The sequence below is a fragment of the Sinocyclocheilus rhinocerous genome, unplaced genomic scaffold, assembly GCF_001515625.1.
Source record: "Sinocyclocheilus rhinocerous isolate Xijiao unplaced genomic scaffold, SAMN03320098_v1.1 scaffold807, whole genome shotgun sequence".
NCBI classification, from domain to species: Eukaryota; Metazoa; Chordata; class Actinopteri; order Cypriniformes; family Cyprinidae; genus Sinocyclocheilus; species Sinocyclocheilus rhinocerous.
In genome coordinates this window covers 1,307,461-1,330,547 of record NW_015650326.1, presented here as the reverse complement: position 1 = coordinate 1,330,547, position 23,087 = coordinate 1,307,461, and the positions used below count along the sequence as shown (strand labels likewise).

The 23,087-nt window shown below is 38.1% G+C and overlaps 1 protein-coding gene across 1 annotated transcript in view; it reads right to left on the bottom strand.

Annotated features, from left to right (window-relative positions):
* Positions 1-23,087, bottom strand: part of LOC107711680 (histone-lysine N-methyltransferase 2C-like) — a 133,001-nt gene that overhangs the window by 20,626 nt on the left and 89,288 nt on the right. The window contains exons 21-40 of the mRNA XM_016516698.1: positions 21,557-21,666; positions 21,381-21,464; positions 18,954-19,166; positions 17,047-17,172; positions 15,960-16,073; positions 15,445-15,587; positions 11,755-11,932; positions 11,292-11,390; positions 10,527-10,574; positions 8,612-8,749; positions 8,491-8,523; positions 8,265-8,414; positions 7,946-7,950; positions 6,564-6,702; positions 6,247-6,320; positions 5,413-5,616; positions 2,966-4,840; positions 2,527-2,843; positions 747-2,428; positions 53-164 (exon numbers count right to left, since the gene is read on the bottom strand). Of these exons, the coding sequence (XP_016372184.1) occupies positions 53-164; positions 747-2,428; positions 2,527-2,843; positions 2,966-4,840; positions 5,413-5,616; positions 6,247-6,320; positions 6,564-6,702; positions 7,946-7,950; positions 8,265-8,414; positions 8,491-8,523; positions 8,612-8,749; positions 10,527-10,574; positions 11,292-11,390; positions 11,755-11,932; positions 15,445-15,587; positions 15,960-16,073; positions 17,047-17,172; positions 18,954-19,166; positions 21,381-21,464; positions 21,557-21,666 (5,844 nt within the window). The remainder of the gene's footprint in view (positions 1-52; positions 165-746; positions 2,429-2,526; positions 2,844-2,965; positions 4,841-5,412; positions 5,617-6,246; positions 6,321-6,563; positions 6,703-7,945; positions 7,951-8,264; positions 8,415-8,490; positions 8,524-8,611; positions 8,750-10,526; positions 10,575-11,291; positions 11,391-11,754; positions 11,933-15,444; positions 15,588-15,959; positions 16,074-17,046; positions 17,173-18,953; positions 19,167-21,380; positions 21,465-21,556; positions 21,667-23,087) is intronic.

Genomic DNA, 23,087 nt, shown 5'->3' with positions numbered 1-23,087 from the left:
CTGAAATAAATCTAATAATATTTCAGTCAAATAAACGAGCCCATTAACTCACTTGTTCGTCACCATAGGAGACATTCCCATGTTGTTCTGGACCATCATTTTATTGATTCCTTTCAATGCAACCATCTTTGCCTTCATTATAGGGTCTGTGATAGCATCAAAATCTGAATAAATCAATGGAAAAGTATGCAAATTTAAGCAAATTATAGTCAAGTACACAGTTTCTTAAAAAATATAAAGTACAAATATAAAATTGTTTAGCTTGTGATAAACGGAGTAAAAATGTGTTTTAATGGATTATTCTGTTAAATATAAGTAAAGCTCTATCCACAGCATCTGCAGCATGGTACTGATTACCACCAACAAAAAATTTGTTTGTAAAAACAAAATAAGTTTTACTTTCAAATCAAAGTTTATGCACCAATTCCATCAGAAGTGCATTTCATATATATGCCATTTACTCAAAATTACAATCAAAATTACTCACAGTCAGGATTGCCAGCCGAACAGCAGGTTGAAACTGTTCAAAACTGTTAAAATTTAGCAGTTTGTGCAAAACCACATTTTTAAAATAGTTGCAGTAAAGTAGTTCTATGTGCACAATGAAATAGTCAAATGTTGTACAATGAGTTTCTTATCTTTTCAGTCTTTGACCAGCCGTTTGCCACATGCAAAACAGACAAAGGCCTAATCTCGCATAAAGGAAGAACAAAATTACAATACTCATTATATTTGCTACCCCTTACCTATGTTAGGGAAGAATGACTCGCTGGAACGCTGTCTTATAATAGCTTGCATTTGCTTATGCTGCTGCTGCTCCTGTCTCTCCTGATCCAGGAGGTCTTGGAGAAGAAGTGGCTGCTCTTCCAGAAGCAGTGGTCTGTTCTGATGGCCTTCCTGTGACAGCATCGCCTGTTGAGTAAGAATACTGTGTTGTTCCCCTGAGAGTACAGCATCCTTTTGATCAATACCAAAAATATGGCTTTGTTGCTGTTCCTGAATGGAGCCTGGGACTTCTAATGCACTTTCACCATGAGAAAACACCAAAGACTGGTCAATACTGAGGCCAGTATCCATCCCCTGCACTGAGAAGTTTCCTTGCCCCAACATAGTGCTACTGAGTGACATGGTAGCTTCCTGATTTAGAGGGTTGCTTTGTGCCGCTGACTGTCCACAGTGTTCCTGCTTCTGTGATTCACCTTCTAGTGGTACATTGACCAGCATGCTTGAAAGCACTGGAGTAGCATCGGGGTGAATTCCAGACTTTGGAACCTGTAAACTGGCATCAATATCATTTTCAAAGCCAGTTTGATTAATGGCAGCACTATCATTTACCTGATTCTTACAAGAGGTGTCTTGGGACAAGCAATCTTTAATTCCATTTTTGCTATCCTCTTCTGTTTTCAAGGAAACCAGCACCTGATCCTGGGGAACGTCTTGACTGATGTGACCTTGAGATTGAGCAGTATTGACCACTTCCTTCGCTGTCGATGTAGAACATGATGATGATGTGCCATCAAAACTATCAGTCTTTTTCTCTGCTTTTGTCTTTTGGAAATCAGACGTCTCAGTGTGGTCTTCTATTGGATCACTGAGATCCAGGTCCTCGCTAAGATCTAAATCAGCATCAGCATAAGCAATTATATCAAATTTCCCAGACGTTAAGAAGTCATCTAGATGCAGGTCATTTGTTTCAAGATCCAAGTCCTTTCCATCATCTGGATCGAGATTTAGGTTCTCTAAATCGGCATCGACAAGGTCCTTCACCTCAACATCTTCAAGGTCCTTCACAGCAGATTCATCAGTATCGATTTTCTCCTCAGGTACTTCATTTGTGGATAAAGGGACCTCATTGTTTTGTACAGCAGATGTAGCAGCAATACTTGTGAGTAAGGGAGCACTGAGAGTCTCGTTGGAAGCAGGTTGGCTTATAGACCTTGTCAGGGGGATATGTGGATGTCCAGCTCTCAACGGAATATTGGCCTGCTGTAAATTCCCCAAGCTGAGCGATGCCTGCATCTGCGTATTAGCTACCTGAGACTGATTCATTGTTGTGTCCATTGGTTTTGGAATCTGATTGAAGGGGAATCCCATTTCTTGGCCACCCATGAAACCTGGGGGTCGTTGCTGTGAGGGCGATTCCATTCCATTTCCCTGCATAGTAGGAGTTCCAAAGGGAAGCCGCAGTCTGCTATCTGGCACTCTGTGTCTCAGTTCTATGAAGGGCTGCCCCATGATGTTGTGCTGTTGCACGTGCATGCCACTAGGAGGCAAATGTAAGGTTACTAGAGGGTTGCCTCCTACTGATTTTCCCAAATCCATAGATATGGATCTTCTCATCTGTGGATGAGTTTCAATTATTGGGTCCTGCATCTGATGAGGCCTTGGAGCTCCCAGAGGACCTTGGACATTAGGAGTGATGGGCATCCTAAAATCAACAGGAGATCATTATTATTTTTGCAGTGTTTGAAAAACTTTAGTCCCTACATTTCATACAAATGTTTTGAAGTATATAAAATCACCCACCTTGGCCCAAGCTGCCTTATATTTGAGTCAGCATCCCCAGGAAACTGTGGTCTAGGAAACTGGCCTTCAGGGAAATGCCCCTGCTGATCTCCTGGGAATGGCCCATGGAATCTCTGAGGGGCTCTTACAGCTCCGGAACCAGGATATGGTGGTGGCGGGCGATTAAACATTTCACTCTGTTGGCCTGTAGACTCCTGATTCCAGCGCTGAGGGGTTCCTGGAGGCATGGTCAGAGGATGATCCTGTACACCCTTATCTTGACGTATGGCACTTTTCTGCTGTTGCTGTTTGAGGATCAACTCTCGAATACGCTGACGCTGTGAACAAATTAACGTTGTGTTAAATGTTGTTGTACAAATTATATATTGTAACTAATACAGTGCACTTAATAAAACAAATAAACCATCTTAAATAGAGTAGCAACAAAATAAAACAACACCTGTCTGAGTCTTTCCTCAGCTTCTGCAAGAGGTACCGTTTGAGCTTCAGAGCTGGGCTGGCCCATGGGGTGGGAACTGATACTCTGTACCAAACCTTGATGCTCTTTGTTTTCTCCACACTGAGGATGTGGAAGCATGGGGGCCTGCTCAAAAGGGTCATGGATGAGAGTTTGATTGGGTCGACTGGATAGCAGCTGAGATCCGGTTTCGTCTGTCATGCCCAGATGTTTGAGGGGCTGAGGTCCATGTTTTGTTGGACTGGCAAATGTGTCTTGCATCAAGACTTGAGGAGGAGAGAATGGATCTTGATTAGACATGGGCCCAGGTCCCAAGCCCTGTCCGACGCCTCTAGGATGAGGTGTTCGTAAGGGATGTGCACATGAATCATTAGGTAATGACTGGGACCTTCCCACTGACTGTGCATGAGGATCGGGCCCAACAGTGCGTGGCAGTCCGGGAGGTTGAATAAAAGGATCAGGAGTCCTTTGGTGACTTGGAGACTTGGGGAACCGGTCTGGTATTCCTGAGCGTGGGGTACCAGGGGGTTGTGCGTAAGGGTCCATTGACATAGGGGACATTATGCAGTTTTGAGTCTGCTGCTGAGACTGTTGAGAGGGCTGATTCATCATGACCGGATGGCGAGATACAGGCTGCTGAGAGTAGGGTTCAGGGTCATGTGGTCTAGGTGTGCCTGGCATTCTAGCGTATGGGTTAGAAAATGGAGACTGGGTAAAAGGGTCACTTGAAGGTCTTGGTGTAGCAGGTTGTTGTCCATAGGGATCACACTGGGAATAGTCTGGCCGAGGGGTGGAGGGGGCTCGAGCATATGGATTACAGGAAGTCTGGCGTGTCATTGGCCCAGGCTGAGAAAAAGGGAGGGTTTGGGGCTGTCGTGGAACCCTTTGATTTGCATAGCCATCACTAACTGCAGGACGAGGAGTGAGCGGAGGCTGCGCATAAGGATCATTCTGTTGATTCTGGGAGAATCCCTCAGAGGACCGAGGGGTCATCATTGGTCTTTCGAAGGGATCCCCACTTGCTCTCCGGGCAAGCATACCTGCATATTGTTCCTGAGTCTGAGGGGGTGGCATAGGGGTTTTAAAGACCTGGACGGACCCTGATTCATTGCTGCCTGGGATAGGTGTGAGTAAAGGACGAGCATATGGGTCTGAGAGTATCATCCTGCCCTGAGGCATCCTCTGGTAGGCTTCCTTTCTCACAGACACCCTAGAGAATGGATCATGGCCTGGGGAGCCAATAAGATGCCTCCCTTCCAAAGTCTGACTAGCTCTGGGAGGGCACATAGGTTTGAGAAAAGGGTCTGGAGCTCCTGCTGGCCTTGGGGTGTCTGGGGGCTTGGCATAGGGGTCATTACATATGGCTGTTGGAGAGCCAATTGGCTCTGAAAGACCTCTGGGAGATTTCCCTGATTCTGAGTTATGGCGTGGATTTCCCTGCCCAGTAGTTGGTGGTCTGGGTGTGCCTACCATTTTGGTGTAGGGATCCCAGGGTGAGGATGGTCTAGAGCCAGAGGAGCTTGGGGAGAACATCTGAGGGCTCTGTGGCTGAGATCCTGAAGATGGGGGTGGTGGATGAGGGCGCAAAAAGACGTCATCTGGGGAACACGATGTAGGCGTGCCGGGCAGCTGTGACTTTGAAACCTCATTTTTTGAAATGGGCTGCTTGGGAGACATGTTCCCATTGTTGGAATGCACAGACACTGGACTCTGCAGGTTACTGGAAGAGTCATGCTCAGATTGGCTGATTGACGGGAGCGGTTGCTGCTGCTGCTGTTGAAGTTGTTCACTCTTCACCTGCTCAAGTTTCTGTGTAGCTTCAATCCTAGCTTGCTGCTTACTTTTCTGTCTCATTTGCTGCAACAAGTGGAAAAAATATATATTAATGATTAAATAATAAGAAAATGTACCATATGTGATTTATTTAAAATACATAATGTATTACAATTACAATAAAATTCATTCAATACTAATAAATCAAACCAAATTATCTGTTGACAAGCTGAATTACTTCTTGGCAAAAGGGAACACACAGATGTAACTCATTTGAAGTTCTGAGAAGTTCCTAAGATGTCCGAGTTTATGCATGAAGAAAATATCACATTTCAAACATTTTTTCATATTCCTTTCTGCCCTCTCAAGTAAACAAATATGCTTTAGTAGAGTTTATTCCGAAGGCTGCCCATGCAAACATTTCAACATTAAAAACAGTAGCACAAAATGCAGTTGTGACCTATTTGTTACACGTTTGTTGTTTTTAATGTTACGCTCTCAATGAAAAATGAAACTTGTGTCTCAGTTCTACAAATTAGACAATTAAAGACGTAGAGATGCCATTTATATCATTTACTTGCTGTTGACAAAACCAAAACATTTCTGGCAGTCAACAATTTAGCTCTTTTCCAAACAAATGTCTATAGAAGACTTACCTGTCTATACTTCCATTCTTGTTCATGCTCTGATTCCTTGTGCTTCAGTGGATCGTTGAACAGTAATTCTGGGTCCAGTGGTGGAATAGCAGGATCAAACACTTCTAAAGGCTGCTGTGGCTGAGGCGGCTGCCTCTTAATGGTCTCGTTGGACATTTGAACTTTGTTCATGCGCAGGGCTGCCCTGTTATCTCTGGCCTTTTGCTGTGAATGGCAGAGTGGTTGTGCAGTGTTGATATCAAAGAAAGACCACTGAAATTCAAAGGTTGCATAAATTTGCTAAAATTACATGGTTTTTAGACTGTCTAAAAGCTTTTTTTTAATTTATTTTTTTTACTTTAAGTGGCACTCCTTCCCTTTAATCATATCTTTTTAAATGTATTTATCTCTCCCACTGAAATTCAAAGGTTGCATAAATTTGCTAAAATTACATGGTATTTAGACTGTCTAAAAGCTTTTTTTAAATTTATTTTTTTTACTTTAAGTGGCACTCCTTCCCTTTAATCATATCTTTTTAAATGTATTTATCTCTTAGACCGTAATGAGCTCCTTGGGTCCAATTTATTCTTTTGACTTTTGAGCAACACTCAAGAGTCCCTTTATCCTGTTGAAATAAATTCCAAGCTTTTTAGTGGCGGCCTGATCCTGGTCTAGCGGGTAGACCAACATAGCCACGTTATTCACCCGCAAAATTTAGCAGGTGAAGCCATTCGACACACCAGCACATCAGCATTCAAAACATGTATATGCTGGTTCACCAGAAACCCAGCTTCCCATGCTGGTGGTGATGATGCTAAACTCAAATGTATTGCAGCAGATACTGTGTTAACTTACCACATATGGAGCCCGGTCCTGTGAACTTGCTTTTCTCCACAGTTTTGCAATTTGTTTCACTCGTGTTGACCAGTCTGTAAGGTTATAACATTAAAATAAAAGTATCTATTAGAAGAATAACATTGAGGGATATTAAGAAGAGATGGAAATCTAAATATACCATATTGACTTTCTTAACTGCATTAATATATGTTAGATTACATACTAAATATAGTAAAATGGATTGCTAATAGCAATTTGTTTTGATTGTAACACATAGTACTTTATTGATTTTCAAAGCTGCTAATGACAGATCACTTTGAAGTCCCTTGGCTGACCTGGATATTCCTCCTTGAGGTTTGGGAAGTTGACATTAGTGTACAGGACCGGTGCAACCGTGGCAAGTTCTCCAAGCGTTTCCTCTTTCTCCCACTTCAGAGTGCTTTTCTGTGCGGTGGACATGGAGTCTCCCTCCACCTCAGAGGACAGAACATTCCGGTAAAGGTGAAATTTATGATTTTTGAAGAATGTGCAATTGCCATCAACACCGAATTACAAAAATAATGTCAAACAGGTTTCTTGAACGCTCCCCCTGTCTGTCATTGGCCAAACAGAAATTCTCAACCAAAAAAACCCAAAACCATGCTGGTTCAACAATATAGATTTCTTTAATGATTATGCTCTAATAATGCAGAATTGTTTTGACAACACCACACTGTTCACACTCTTTTGAAAGTCAACCTATGAATGCCGCACTTACAGTTGTCTGTGCATTAAAACCAGCATGGGAGTATTTTAACATGGAAAATATGACACACATCATACATAGACAAATGTTACCAACAAAAGACAACTGCTAAATTAGAGTCTTAACCATATTACTGAAACATTCAGGGCTCCAGACTAACATCTGAAAGCAGTGGCTCCAGCGCCACTAAATTCTACAGATGGTGGCGCCAGAAACATATTTGGTAGCGTTGGGGGGTGGTCTGTGGGGGTAAAATAAAGAAAAATAAAGAAAATTTAATCATAAAATTACTATTGTTTTGCAATAATAAATGCAGTTATTATTTATATTTTACGTAATAAAACACGTTTATTTCTCTGTTATACACATTTGACAGTAAAGCACTGACCTTGAGTTGGGAAGCATGTTTACTTTCATTAACAACAGTAACATGTGCAAAATCAAATTTTTTTATGGAAAATTTATATATTCCACTCTTATTAAATGTATCATTATTCTTCCATATTATCATACTGAACTGACCGACAACTTCAGTGATTATAAACGGAGCACCCTTTACTTGCTTTATGTGTGATTCAGTCGCAAATTGAAGAAAAGTTTGTTTTTCAAGGCACTTTGTGACTTTTCTTTCTTCATACTCAAAAAAGTGCAAAACTTTGACAAAATTTGATTTCTTGATAATTTGATATTTTACAATGGTGATTTTATAATCTCAAAATATAAAGCAAAAAAGTAGAAATGAATGACTAATATGCCGTCTACTGGTTAAAGTGGTAATTTGATGTCTGTTTTGAATTTTACTAAGCTTTTGTTCACCACAAAGTAAATTTTGGTCATCCCATTAAAAATAAAATTTACAGTGGGTATAGAAAAGAATCACCCCCTTTATTGTTCAACAGGTGTTACCATATCCTTTTATTTATAGTTCCTGTGGTTTACAACCCTGAAAAGAATAATGTAATAACATTCTACGTTGTCTGCCACAACATCATGGTTATAGTTTTTCTTACTATTTCTGGTTTTCTACATCAGCGCTGTTTGATCTGCTGAGAATTCTGTGAAGAATTCGAATGCTTTTCACTAGATCTCGCAGCAACCTTATTCATTCTGCGGCGAATTCAAATGCTTCTCAATAGATCTCGCAGCTCTGTGCAGTAACAGTGTCATGAGATCAACACTGGTTCCCGAGTAAACCTGTTCTGAGCTTTGATGCGAGCTGATAAACGGTCTGCGCTGCGACCATTTGGTTGCAGTTTGGAGCCCTGATATTCCTTATTTTCCTACAACAAACCTGAGTTGGGTTGGGAGGGATGTAAACCAGTGCCTGCGGGACCTTGCAGGGTTTGAGCTCCCTGGATCTGTTGAGGCATCTGAGGAGGTTGGCTGGTGCTGGGGCTCAGGACAGCTGTGAAGAGATCCTCCACATCCTTCCCACCAAGCTCTGCAAGGAATGGGTCAATACTTACAATCGAATGAACACGTTCACTGGCAGTTGCTGCTTTGAGTTTATAACCTACCTGGCATTTTGTAGAGTTTGCTGAGAATTGATTCTGTAAGGCAAAAAGATTCGCTGTTTACATTTAGATGTTTAAGTAACAAGTATTACTATTCAACAATGCATACATTTGTTATACAGACCATCAGTGACCATCTTGTCCAGTTCGGGGCTGAGGATGCCATCCAGTGGCTCCTCGGGCACCTGATGTGGGTGAGTTCGGCCTAGATGAGTTTGAGATGAAACAGATGCATCTTCTGTTAAATGAGCAATGTCCAGACCTATACAAACACATATACAAAAGCACACAAATAATGTCATGTCTATCTCGACAAACTAAAATGACAAACCACCGGACCCTGGTGTCCTGAAGTTGGGTTAGTCATAGTTGATCTTAAAAAACTGAAGGAACAGCTCACCTAAAAATACAAAATGTTCTTTTATTCACCCTCATAAAGTTTCATATCTGTATAACTCTGTTTAATTTGTCGAACATATGCAAAAAATAACTTTTGCCTCAATAAACTCCTATTTTGTTGATTATTAATAGTTAGTATGCTAGTTGTTAAGTTTAGGTATGGGGTAGGATTAAGGGATCTAAAATATGGTCATGCAGCCATATTTTACAAACCAAGCTGACTTCACAGAAGTGGCAACGAAAGCCGACAGTTCGTCGCTTTGTGTCGGCTGCGTCTGGACCGAAAAGCTGCGCTTGATCACACCGCACAGACTACATCCGACTGCAAACTAGTATGTGCGTTCTGTGCACGCGTGTAAGGAATTAACTGTCTATATCAACAGGTATCAATAGTATCACGCGTAGCGTGAGTTCTGGCAAGTCACGATAGTAAAGCTTGCATCAGCTGACTCTCAGCTGATCCACGTCTACCTATAGGCATACGATGCCTATCACTACTTCCTCATATAAGGTCCATTCAGTATTATTCAGCAGCTTATCGCTTTGCTCAGGAGCTAATTACCCTCCTCCATCCCCAACTCCTCCTCTTGTCCACAGTCAGGACTTGGCAATCGATATTCCTCGTTGAGTCAGACTCTTTATCCTGAATCATATTGTTACATTAAATTGTCACTCTGCTACATTAATGTTGGTTCTGTTCTGTTTATCCCAGGGGGTTATAACTGCTCTCCCTGCTCCTATCCATCCGGCGGTCAGCTTGGTGTGTCCAGACCTTTATAAGTACTCATAAACATCCAATATGCTAGTAATATGCATGCTAATAAGGCAACTAGTTATTAGTGAGAATTGGTCCCTAAACTAAAGTGTTACTAAAAACATTCTTCAAAATATTTTTTGTGTTCAATATAAGGAAGTCATACAGATTTGGAATAACATGAGGGTAAATAATGATAGAATTTTCATTTTTGGGTGAACTATCTTTTTAACATAATTAAAACTAATAAGCAAAACCAGACCAGAGCAGGTTGTGATTACCTGAGTCATATCTGACACAAACGAAACTGAATAAACAACTTGTGCTGCAAAAATAATTCAAATAGAAATACTACTGTGGGCTCTGAGGGAGGTCAGACCGCCTCGTCCTCCAAGGCTGTTTTTACAACAGGGATGAGAGCTCGACATCTTTCACAAATTGCTAGGTTGGTTTCTTTTCATCAAACCAAGGACTCAGTGGATCTTGGTGGAACAGTGTCCCTATTCTTCACTCATCCATTCAGGCAGAGGCCCTGACTGCCGCTCACAGGAGGAAGGCCATTCATCATTGCCTTCGTTTTTCTGAAATGCCTGTCTCTAGAACACCTTGATCACACCTGTTAGTCCAGCACTGCACTGCTGCATCATTCTGAATCTGTTAGGTAATGTAAATGCTTCTGATAGCTGTGCGTTCTGGGATGTTTTACTTGGTGAAACTAAATAGACTGCATGATACATAATGGTTAGATTCAGGTGCAGTGCACATTGTGGGTGATATGTCAACAATAGAAAAAGTAAAACAAATGTTCCCATAAAACCCAAGCAAAGGGGTGCCAAGAGAATAGAAGTAAAAGTAAATAACTTAAAATATGACCATGAGCTCTTACCAAATGGTGAAGGAGAGTACTCAACTTGGAAAGGGCAAAAATCAAGACCTACAAAGATCCAAACCAAACACAATGAGGGATCAGCACCATGAAGAGAGAAAGAAAAATTCTGCAGATGATTCATACACAATGTCAAATAAAATGAGCTAAGAACGAAAAATGGAAATGCCAAGAAAATGAACATAATGACAAGACAATAAAGACCATCTCTTACAGATAATTAAATATTTAGATATTAAACTATTGATTATTTATCTATTTTCAAGCAAAGCTAATAAATATGCGTAATTATTGGGTGTAGAAATGTGTGTGTGTGTGTGTGTGATAAAAGAAAAAGAAAAAAAGAATTAACCGTGCGGATTTAAATAACTGCATGTGTTAACGTGCTACATTTGAAAGCCCTACTGAAATTATTGAATTTTAGGTTTTATTTGAACATTCTTTGATAGGAATACATTAAATCTATCATCTAAGCACAAGCCTTTATATAAAAAGATTTTAAGATTATGAGAAACTAATTCAGCCAAGTGTATCTACATTTATGACTGGTAACGTAGTTAAAAACTACACTAAGAAAAAGCGACTTTAAAAAAAAAAAAAAAGGGAATCCTTATTGTAGTTTAACTATGTTTGTACCTCATGAAGTTCGTGTTTCAAAGCAGATTCTTCAACAATGATAATAGTAGACCTAGAGAGCTGGAGCCCACTGAAACAGCAAACACGTGCTGTTATTTCTCATGTTTAGAGACACTCATAAAGGCCTACCGGACTCCTCTGTTTGCTTGTTATCTGAAAACATTCCCAGCAGCTCTGTGTCTGATTTCAGCTCTTCGGACAGGTCCACTAGAGGCTCCACAGAGTTCTCTGTGGATGTGGATAAAGCAGGGAAGTGATTATAAGGGTCTAATGACTGTACTCTAAGAAAGTGGTCTAAATTGTGGTCAAATTTAAAGACAACATGAAATTGCATTCACAATCCATTTTTTTTTTCCCATAAGGGGACATTTTTGGGTGACTCTGCTGGCACCCGCTCTCCATAATAAGACCAGGAATGTGTGTAAAGTAAGTAAATTTTAATTTCATGGTGACTTTAAGGGAACTAAATGTATAAATCAGACTGGGTATGAATATCATATGAAAAAAAGACAAGAACATAAACAGAAGGCTGAGACAGGCCGTGTGTGTGTGTGTGTGTGTGTGTGAGCACCAGTAGCTGTGAGAAACGTACGTGCTGCTACTGATTTACTGGGCAGCAGTGCCACGGATGCACTGAGTGATGCGTTCGACAGTGGCTTCATCTGATTGGCCGAGAGCTGTTTCCTGTCTCGCTCATCCTCTAGTAGCCGTGTGGTTTCCTGTCTGCTCTGTTTGCTCTTATCCAGCAGGTCTTTCCCAAAAAAGGCCTCCTGCAAGAGAAGATTGTGGAGTCAGAGTACTTCAGAATTCAGTATAAAATATGTGACTGATTTGTCCATCTAGTAAAAGTTGATGTAGGTTTTAGAAAATTACTGGTTTCATATAGCAAGCATTAACCATACAATAAAAGATTTTCAATGGTGGATGGTGATGGAAATATTTAGAGAGTAGGGTGGCGCATGGCTAATAAAATGCAGATACTGCATATAATGCAATTTAATGATAGCAAAACATGTAGAATGTAAAGAAACATTTATATTACAGAATATCTGAAAATGAAACATGTTCATTACCCATGACCCACTTCTGTTAATCAACCAAGTGGACACAGATTATTTGAAGATGGCTATTTGAAGATTAGCCAATTTATCGGCCCGTGTTTCCATATTTTTCACAACATTTCCTCTCAATTAATTTGAGACTGTTTCATGTGAACTGTTTTGACAAGATCAAACATCACTATGGGTTAAATTGCATCTTACTGTACACAAAAAGCAATATTTAAATGGTAATATTGATTCTGCTACAGTTAATTCGAAGATCTAATCTAAATATTTATTATTAATCATAACCAGTTATAATTAGTCATAAATATTTCCCTTTTGAGCTGATTTACTACAATATATATATATAAAAATGCAAATCACACACACATCACTCCTACCAAAGACAACAGTAGTGCACTCTGGGTGATCATGACATTCAAAGCAAAACTTCTGAAGAGGCGTACTCAAATCACATTGTGCTGTTATCACTCATAATGAAAGTATTGTTGATAGAGTATCTTTTCTGGGTACAATGGAGCCCTTCCAGATGGCTGTGTGTTTGTCTGGCAGTGAGGCTTTGCCTCTCAGATGGCGTTACTCTGCACTGACTGTAACGTTGTGGGAGCCCCTCAAATGAGCTCATGTTTCATCTCGTCTTGTACCGCTCCAGCGCGGCCCCACAGGACGCATGACCTACGGAGACACACGCCGCTGCACGTGCGCACAGCAATCACAGGAAGAAGCAAGAAAACAACATACGTGCTGTAGCGGCCGTAATACGACTTCCCAGCACACCGCCTGTTCTGTCAATTCAGTTCAGCTCACCTGACAGCTTCCAGCTCTAGGAACCTGCCTGGCTGAGACACTAAAAGCCTTCATTTTCAATAATTGATTTGAAGTGGCTCTTCTGAGAAGCACCTTTAGGGTGGATTCTCTCAGTGTTGACGCAGGAGCTAGCGTGAACAGCTAGCATTAGCTCAACCAACCAATTATGTCATTCCCATCCCATTCATTCTTCCTTTCTAGGGCTGGGTGATATGATGATAATACAACATCAGTGTGCAGGACTGCTATATGCTATTTACACGTGAGGGTGATACAGAATCATGTAGAGTAATATGAAAATACAGTGGGAAGTGGAATGTGTCTCAAATAAGTCAATATTAAAGGTTGTTAAGTACAGCGCCAGATTTGTTGTTTTTACAGTACTGCATTAATAGAGAATTCTGATGTGTGAATATCGGCTAGAATTTAGAGTCTGAATTATTTGTTTTATAATAGTAGTTTACTGATTTTAATTAAAAAAAATTTTTATTTTTTTTATTTAGTATATAACAATGGAAAATCCAAATATTTTGAAATATTATTATAATTTGAAATAACGGTTTTCTATTGTAATACATTTTACATTTTAATTTATTTTGTGATGACAAAGCTGAATTTTACGGAAGAGGATTAGGGCCAAGCAATAATAAGAAAATAAAACCATCTCGAGATTGAAGTCATTAAATTTCAAGAAAAAAGTCGAGATAAAATGTTGAGATTAAACTCATTACATTTCGAGAATTAAGTCATTATGTTTCAAGAAAAAAATCCTTAAATTTAGAGAAAAAAAGTCGAAATCAAATGTTGAGAATAAACATTAAATTTCGAGAAAAAAGTCGTTAAATTGTGAGAAAAAAGTCGAGAATAAAGTTTATTCTCAACATTTTATTTCGACTTTTTTCTTGAAATTGAACGAGTTTTTTTCTCGAAATTTTACTATTTTTTTCTCGTAATTTAATGAGTTTATTCTCAACATTTTATCTCGACTTTTTTTCTCGCAATTTAACAAGCTTTTTCTTGTAATTTAATGAGTTTATTCTCAACATTTTGTTTCGACTTTTTTTCTCGAAATTTAACGAGTTTTTTCTCGAAACGACTTAATTCTCAAAATTTAACGACTTTAATCTCGAGATGGTTTTATTTTTTTATTATTGCTTGGCCCTAATCCTCTTCCGTAGAATTTTAAGCATCATTACTCCAGTCTTCAGTGTCACTTGATCCTTCAGAAACCATCTATCTATCTATCTATCTATCTATCTATCTCTGATCTACAGCTTTTGAAAGGTAAATTGTAGGGCTGAGTTTTGACACAAATTTCACGATTCGATTCGATTCTCATTCACAAGCTTGCGAATCGATTCAATATCGATTATTTTGGATATATATCAGGTACAGTACTTGGTTACGTGACATTGTTTACAAGCCGTTATATTGACGTCTTTGCACGGCTGAAACACTGATTGAGTGACTGATTTAGTCATGTTTATTTTGTGCTGAAACTGGTATTAATGTGGAGGAGATGATCAGTTCACGTGAGCCTCGTGCTGCCGCGTCTACAGCGATCTGTCACTCCACATTAAACAGCGCCAAAAACGGCATTTATTGTTTGAATACTGCAATACAATGGACCGAATTTGAAATCTGAGACTTTGTTTCATATTAAAAGTACCAAAGCACAATGCTTATTGCGATATATTGGATGGGAAGTGCCCTTCAACGTTCCGTCCATTAACTGAAAACAGGCTAGAATAATCGATTCTTGGGATTTAAGAATCGATATCGTTCCGTAAAAATGAGAATCGATTAATATCGAGATATCGATATTTTTTACCCAGCCCTAGTAAATTGTAATTTAGCAGGATTTTCTCAAAATATGCTTTCCACACGTTTACGTAATTTATGCGTACATTTTCTGTTATATTTTCAGCAAAAAACAAACAAACTGTATTTTCATATAAAGAGCATCTGCTGAAAAGTTGATACTGATTCCAGAGAACTGCAGCTTAGAAATATCGGTATCGGTATCGGCAAGTACCAAAAATAAAAGTATCGGTATCGGGCGAGTACTGGAAAAAGTGGTATCGGTGCATCCCTATTAGAAATGATCTCATATTGTGTGGCTTGTTTTGCAGAGATCTGCTATAGCTTTTCCAAGAGAATGTGACTTATGATATTTGCCTGGTAGATGAAAAACCTCACAAACTTGCATTGAAGGACCCGAGCCATATCTAGACACCAAATATCACAGAGAATTTGAGCCAGCAACCACCAAAAACAACCTCGCAAAAACTAAGCAATGACCTGGGAACCACCCAGTACACCTCAATAAAGTGATGGTATATCTTGCACAGACAAACACCACTCATATTGTCTTTAAAATCGAGTTAATCTATTATATTTTAAAAGTTGACCTGTAGGTAAGCAGGGAAAGCCTCCTCCAGTTTGGTCTTCTTTTTCCTGTAGCGTTTCCGTATTTTAACCTCAGGGTTGTCGGGAAAATCAGACAAAGGAGGTTTTTCATCGATTGGAGTGTCAGGCGCTTGGTCACCCCAGCCTGTCAGGACAGAAAAGAGTAACCCTATTCATTATTTACATTACATTCAAATCTTATGTAATTCAAAAATAACATCCGTAAATACATACATTAATACATACGTATGTACATAATACATTTTTAATGTATTTTTCAAAATGCATTCATGTAGATATTATTCAATAGATCAGTCTACATTAGGGGTGTCAAATACATGTGATCGGGATGAGCCCAATCCAGCTTTATGCACTTCTGCAGTGGTTGTGGACATTTCGCAGCAGTTGATCCACTCAAACAGATATTAAAAAAATAATAAAGACAGAAGATATTGATTTAGGATCTAACATAAGCTACCAGCAAGTCATCGTACTGAAAGTGTTGAATGATACTCACTCTCATCTTTGCCTTGCAGGGTCTCAGAGCCAGTGGAGTCCTTCCTGAACAAGGCCTGTTTGGTTCTGCCCAGACCTGTCCGGTTCCTCTGTCTGACCATGAATCCTCCAATACCTGAATAAAAGCAGAAACTTCAACATATTTTTGTTCAATAATATTTTTTCTTTTTCATTTAGTATTCTGAGAGAATTTTATGGCACCAATTCATATTTATGCAATAATTATGATCCATTTTCCCCCCCCTGAAAATACAGAAATTCTTTTTTTTTTTTTTTTTTTTCCTAAAAAATTATTTTTCAATTAATGCAGCATTTCAGGTTAAAAATGAGACTAGCTGTGCACTTTTTTTCTGCATTATGGCTGATTTGTAGATTATGCATGCAAATGTTTTTCGTATATTCCCATTTATTTCCTATGGTGGTCATTTTTGACTGTGAAGACTTTTTTTTTTATAGCCTTTTCTAATCATGCCCTCATTTTTTTTTTGTGTAGTATCACATAACAAATGCCATAAAAGTCACCAAGTTTTGTACCATTCCGATGAAGCTATGTTTTTTTTAATTTCAAAATCTAAAATTTTCCGTCAAAAGTGACCAAAGAGGCCCAGAGGGCGTAAATAAGAAAGCTCTTTTGCCAAATTATAATGTCAACCTTTGTTTCATGACCATTTTCCATGCATTAGCTAACTTAGATATCAAATATCACAGATTTTATTTATTTTTTTGTATCCGAGCAGTCATTCATATCTACAAGATGTTTGGATGTTTTGGAATAGACAATGTACAATTAATAACATCTGATACAGTGGCAAAGAAAAAAATATAATTTTATTTAAACAAAAATGACTAATTTAAAAAATAAACTTGATTTAATTTATTATTAGATTAATAACCAAAACAAGAGAATCGCTGTGCCTTCTACTCTATTCCTTTTTCTAATCATGCATAATTGCCATGTATAAAGTACAATCATGCATGAACATACAACTTCCAGCAGACCTGAAAAAGACAAATACTGTAACGAGGAAATCACTTGTGCAAATGAAAACGTGTTTGGTTAGACTCCACTGAAGCATCTTGTCTCTCACCAGGGCGGTAGGGCTTCCTCTTCCTCTTCTTGCAGGGATCTGTGTCTTTAGAGTCATCTTCTGCTGCGGCTTCTCTCTCCGGACTGGAGTCTGACTTTCCCTCACCGTCCACAATCTCCCCTTCTGCTGCAAAACACACACACACACAAAGCTGTCAGGGATCACACAGGTTAACAAACCCAGACTATAGGAAGAGAACTGTAAAACGAGACACTTTAAAACTCTGTCTTCCACAATAGATTCAGTCCATTTGTGCTAAAAATAACATTTCGAATCACTATAATGAGCTGCCTACCTAGTTTTATGGCACACATAATGTGAAGGCTGTTTTAAATTGTAGGTAAAGATTATGCTGTCTTCTACAATACCTAATTCTCAAAAGAATCGGAGGCACAATCGCATGAATTGCCATAATGCTTTGCCATGAGCTCACCAAAAATTTCCCAGCCAAGACAGCCGACAGAAATGAAGGAAATACTGACTAGAAATCATATAAAGTGTCCATGGACCTTTTTTAAACAACATCTTCAATGACATAGGTCAGGGGTTCCCAAACATTCCTGTCAGCCGAATTGCTTAGACGTAAAATATTCAAATATTCACAAGTACCTCCTGAGATTTTAAGCTAATATTTCAATGATTTAACAACACATTCTCATGTTTGTGGTACTCTGATGTTGGTTAATGGTCACATGACATGCAAGTGAACAGATAAAATATTATAAAATCTATTTTTTATTGTTTAATTATTTATATATAGGGCTTATTATTATTTAAGAATTATTATTATTATTAATTGTAATTATAAAAATTAAGATAAATATATTACTCTTGTAAATTATATTAAATTCAATTCAAATGTATTTGTATAGCGATTTTCACAATACACATTGTTTCAAAGCAGCTTTACAGAAAATGTATGTGTCTACATTACAATTTAGAATGATCTGTTATCAGAAGTGAATGTGTCCAAGTAATGTGCATTTCACAAATGAACACTTCAAGGTAATAGAATCATACAGTTAGCTAACATGAAATTAATTTCAGACAGAAGCTCATTAAAGCGATTATTACAAGTGTGATCATAATGATTACAGTATAGAGAAAATTTGGCAGCTGTGCATATAGATTCAAGTTGCCCTGTAAAAAAAAAAAAAATAAAAAAGAATATTTGATAATTATTGGTCTAATAATTATGTTATTTTTAGTGCTGTTAAACGATTAATCGCGATTAATCGCATCCCAAATAAAAGTTTTTATTTACATAATATATGTGTGTACTGTGTATATTTACAATGTATATATAAACAAAAACTTTTATTTTGGATGCGATGAATCGCGATGAATCGTTTGACAGCACTAGTTATTTTACATTGCAAGTAACAATTCTAATATTTATATCTCAAATTCTTCACTTTCAAATGTTCAAGTCATCAAACTTGTATTCTGGTAAAATATTGGTACAATGCGATAAATTTGGAAATGGTGCAAAATGTGTAAATAAAGTGAACACTGCATTCTCATTTACTATCAAAAAGCAGTAATTAGGTGTTTATTACGGGAAAACTCTAAGTTACTAGTGAATATGTGTTCCCCAATCTAAATCTTACCCTACGTATTTAATTAAAGTTCAGCCTTTGATTGAAAATCGCATTAAGCCATATGGTGAATTCAGTTTTATTTTGATTAACTGTGCAACCACATTTATTTGTTTTAATTATTAGTGTTCCATCAACACCTGCAGTTTCCTCACAAACCCCCATTTGGCGTAGGTTTAATGATCTTAATTTGGTTTTTGTTTGGTAAAGTTGTTAACCTTCCAAATTGCATCTCTTTTACTTTACTCTTTGTACACGGATATGAAACTACTGCTCAAAGAAGTACGGTTGTGATGTAGGAAGCAGTACTTTTGGTGTCGTCGAGGTTTCCGTCTCTGGAGAGTTCAGTCGGTGGGTCTGGAGGCGGCTGCAGCACGGCCACACTGTTCTGGTTTATGATCTTCAGCTTGAGTTTGGGTTTGGAGCGTCTCCGCCGCGAGGCTGCATTGGCGAGACTCTGGAGCTGGGACAGACCAGACTCTGTGAGACAAACACCGTCCTGGGTGTATGTCCTCGTCAGCTCTGTGGAGCAGAAACACAGAGGAACCTCATTGGAAACATGAAGAACCAAAGGACATTACTATGGTTTATGAGCAAGTTTTACTATACAAAGAAAAACATGTATCTTCAATATCAAAGCATAACCAGAATTCAATATAGAGATTTCAGCAACACTTTACAATAAGGTTTAAAAGTTTTTATTTACATAATATATGTGTGTACTGTGTATATTTACAATGTATATATAAACAAAAACTTTTATTTTGGATGCGATGAATCGCGATGAATCGTTTGACAGCACTAGTTATTTTACATTGCAAGTAACAATTCTAATATTTATATCTCAAATTCTTCACTTTCAAATGTTCAAGTCATCAAACTTGTATTCTGGTAAAATATTGGTACAATGCGATAAATTTGGAAATGGTGCAAAATGTGTAAATAAAGTGAACACTGCATTCTCATTTACTATCAAAAAGCAGTAATTAGGTGTTTATTACGGGAAAACTCTAAGTTACTAGTGAATATGTGTTCCCCAATCTAAATCTTACCCTACGTATTTAATTAAAGTTCAGCCTTTGATTGAAAATCGCATTAAGCCATATGGTGAATTCAGTTTTATTTTGATTAACTGTGCAACCACATTTATTTGTTTTAATTATTAGTGTTCCATCAACACCTGCAGTTTCCTCACAAACCCCCATTTGGCGTAGGTTTAATGATCTTAATTTGGTTTTTGTTTGGTAAAGTTGTTAACCTTCCAAATTGCATCTCTTTTACTTTACTCTTTGTACACGGATATGAAACTACTGCTCAAAGAAGTACGGTTGTGATGTAGGAAGCAGTACTTTTGGTGTCGTCGAGGTTTCCGTCTCTGGAGAGTTCAGTCGGTGGGTCTGGAGGCGGCTGCAGCACGGCCACACTGTTCTGGTTTATGATCTTCAGCTTGAGTTTGGGTTTGGAGCGTCTCCGCCGCGAGGCTGCATTGGCGAGACTCTGGAGCTGGGACAGACCAGACTCTGTGAGACAAACACACAGCTGACACAGAATAGCATACGTTGTTTACGTTCAGTGGATATTCTCCAAAATGGCACCAGGAATACAGACGAATTGTTGAATAAAGTCATTATTTTTTTCTATTGCGCACAAAAAGTATTCTCGTAGCTTTGTAAAATTACGGTTGAACCCCTGATGTCACATGGATTATTTTACCGATCTCCTTGCTACGTTTCTGAACTTTGATCGTGGTAATTACATTGCTGTCTATGGGAGGGTCAGAGAGCTCTCAGAATTCATCAAAAATATCTTAATTTGTGTTATTAGTGCTGCGCGGATGAGCTAAAACGTCACCCGAATCCGCAGCTTCAAATAAATTATCCACCCGCCAACCGCCCGCACCTGTATTTTTGTCTGATTTAGATAACCGCACCCGACCCGCACCCGATCATCACATTAGGGTTCGTACGGTCAAGAAAAACCTGGAAAAGTCATTGAACAGCAATTTCCAACATCCCCGTTGGGCAAAGGGTCGAAATGATCACTCGGTTGTGCTTCGTGAACACTCGCGCCTTACACGGCGGCACTATTGCGCTGCAAAGATGTACCGGGAGACGTGCGATTATTAGACGACCGATCGTCATTTCCAAAAGGCAAATATTCCCCTTCAGAGTCAGAATCGGCGAATAACATTTGCAAAACATCCTCACGGTACAACTTTTTATTAGCCATTTGGCGATTTTCTCTCACAAATCTCACAGCATACCCGCACGCTATGAACTGAACAGCTTCCGCATCAATGACACGAAAGCTCACTTGCTCTGCTATTTCCTCGAACACTTTGAATAGGAAGGTGACGTAATTTTGGTCTAGAATCGAAGTACTACATGTCTGCCATCTAGTGGTAGGGAATACAAATGAGATATTACACCATATTAGGAACTACAGTCTATTTGATTAAGTATGACCTCTTGTCGCAATTTTGCGACTTTGGCGCTAAGAGGGTTAACAGACACAACTTGAACTTGATTTTAATAATGTATATAAATGTTGAAAATTAACAATAACTAAGATTAACAAATGCATTAGAAGTATTTTTTATTGTTAGTTCACATTAAGTAATGTAGTTCATTATTGTGTTACCAAAACTTCTTTAAATGACTATAATTTGACACCTTTATAAATATGTAAAAAAAATTTTAAAAAAATTGTAATGTTTTAGTAAAGAGACATCATTACCAGGATCTCTTGTTTTTGTGACTCTCTGAGGCATGAAAACAGACTCGACTAAATCCAAGCAAGACTTGGCCGGCGTTCCAGGCGCTGTGTAATGAACACACAAATACACAATATCAACCAAAAAAAAAAGATTTATAAACATAAACCAGGCTTGATTGTGCTAAAGCTTTGTTTACCGGGAGAGAGTGGGGTATGGCCTTGGCACAGACTGCAGTCAAAGCTGGTGTCTGCAATCTTCTCCACCTCCTCCTCTGAGAGGATTCCCTGACACGAGGCATGAATCCACCTGCAGACACAGCAGAAACAGCACGTTTGTACGACAGATTAGAACGATAACTCAAACTGTGCCACGTATTGAGGAGAGGCATGAGAGACTTTTCTGTTTCATCATCTTCTACTTTTGAACTTGCAACTTGCAACTGTAGTTGACAAAAAACAGGTAAACATATTAGTTAAATAAATGGATTGAAATATCATTGGAGGTGGGAACCATAACACCCTAGTAGTAACCACCAAGAACATACTAGCAACTGCATATCAACATGCTAAAAAAATAGACATCAATCAATATTTTTTATTTGGAGACATGATTATGACTATTGTCGTTCAGATTTTTTTTATTTTTATTAATTCTCAGATAACTGATATGCAGAAAATATTTCAAATTATTGTTTAATTTCACATTTCTATTTAGTAATAAATAATCACTTATAAAATAAAATGTAAAAAATAATGAAATATATTTAAAATAAATAAATAGTTTATTTTTAGTTGTAGTAGAAGAATACATTTATACAATATTGGAGTTATGAATGATTAGCAGAACTTATTAGTAGACCTCTAAATAACTAATATTGTTTGGCAAAATTTTGGAGTTGTTTTGGGGATTTTATATTTTTTTTATGTTGTTTTTGAGAGATATCTATTATGCTCACTGAGGCTGCATTTATTTGATAATAATACAGTAAAACAGTAATAATGAAAAATATTATTATTGTTCAAAATAACTATTTCTATTTTAATCTATTTTTAAGGAATAAAAGAATCAATTTTATTCCTGTGATGGTAAAGCTGAATTTTCAGCATCATTGATCCAGTCTTCAGTGTCACATGATTCTTCAGAAATCAGTCTAATATGCTGATTTGCTGATCAAGAAACATTTATTATTATTAGAAATGTTGAAAACAGTTGTGCTGCTTCATATATTTGCGGAAACTGTGATAACTCAAGATTTTGTGATGAATAGAAAGTTTAGAATTTTCCAAATATCAAAATAGAATTTTTAAAAACATTATAAATGTCTTTACTGTCAGTTTTGATCAATTGCTGAATCCTTGCTGAATAAAAGTACACACACACACACACACCAAAAGCTTCAAATCTATAGTAAACCCCTAGAATCCACTATCTGAACAGCTTATCAAATATATTTCACATATATTGTTTTGCACCAGTGTTAATTTCGTTGACAAATAATTTTCATCAACGACATCTTTTCACCGACGACAACGAGACGATAACGAACTAAAACTCTTTTTGAATGACAAAAACTATGATGTAAATCTATTGACATTTTCGTCAATGAATAAAAACGAGACGAAAATGTTAGGGAGGGACGATTTGGGAAGAGATTAATTCAGAACGAATCTGCTGCGTGGTTTGGAGGTTAGATGTGTACATATGAACCGGCGGGACATAAGCTAACA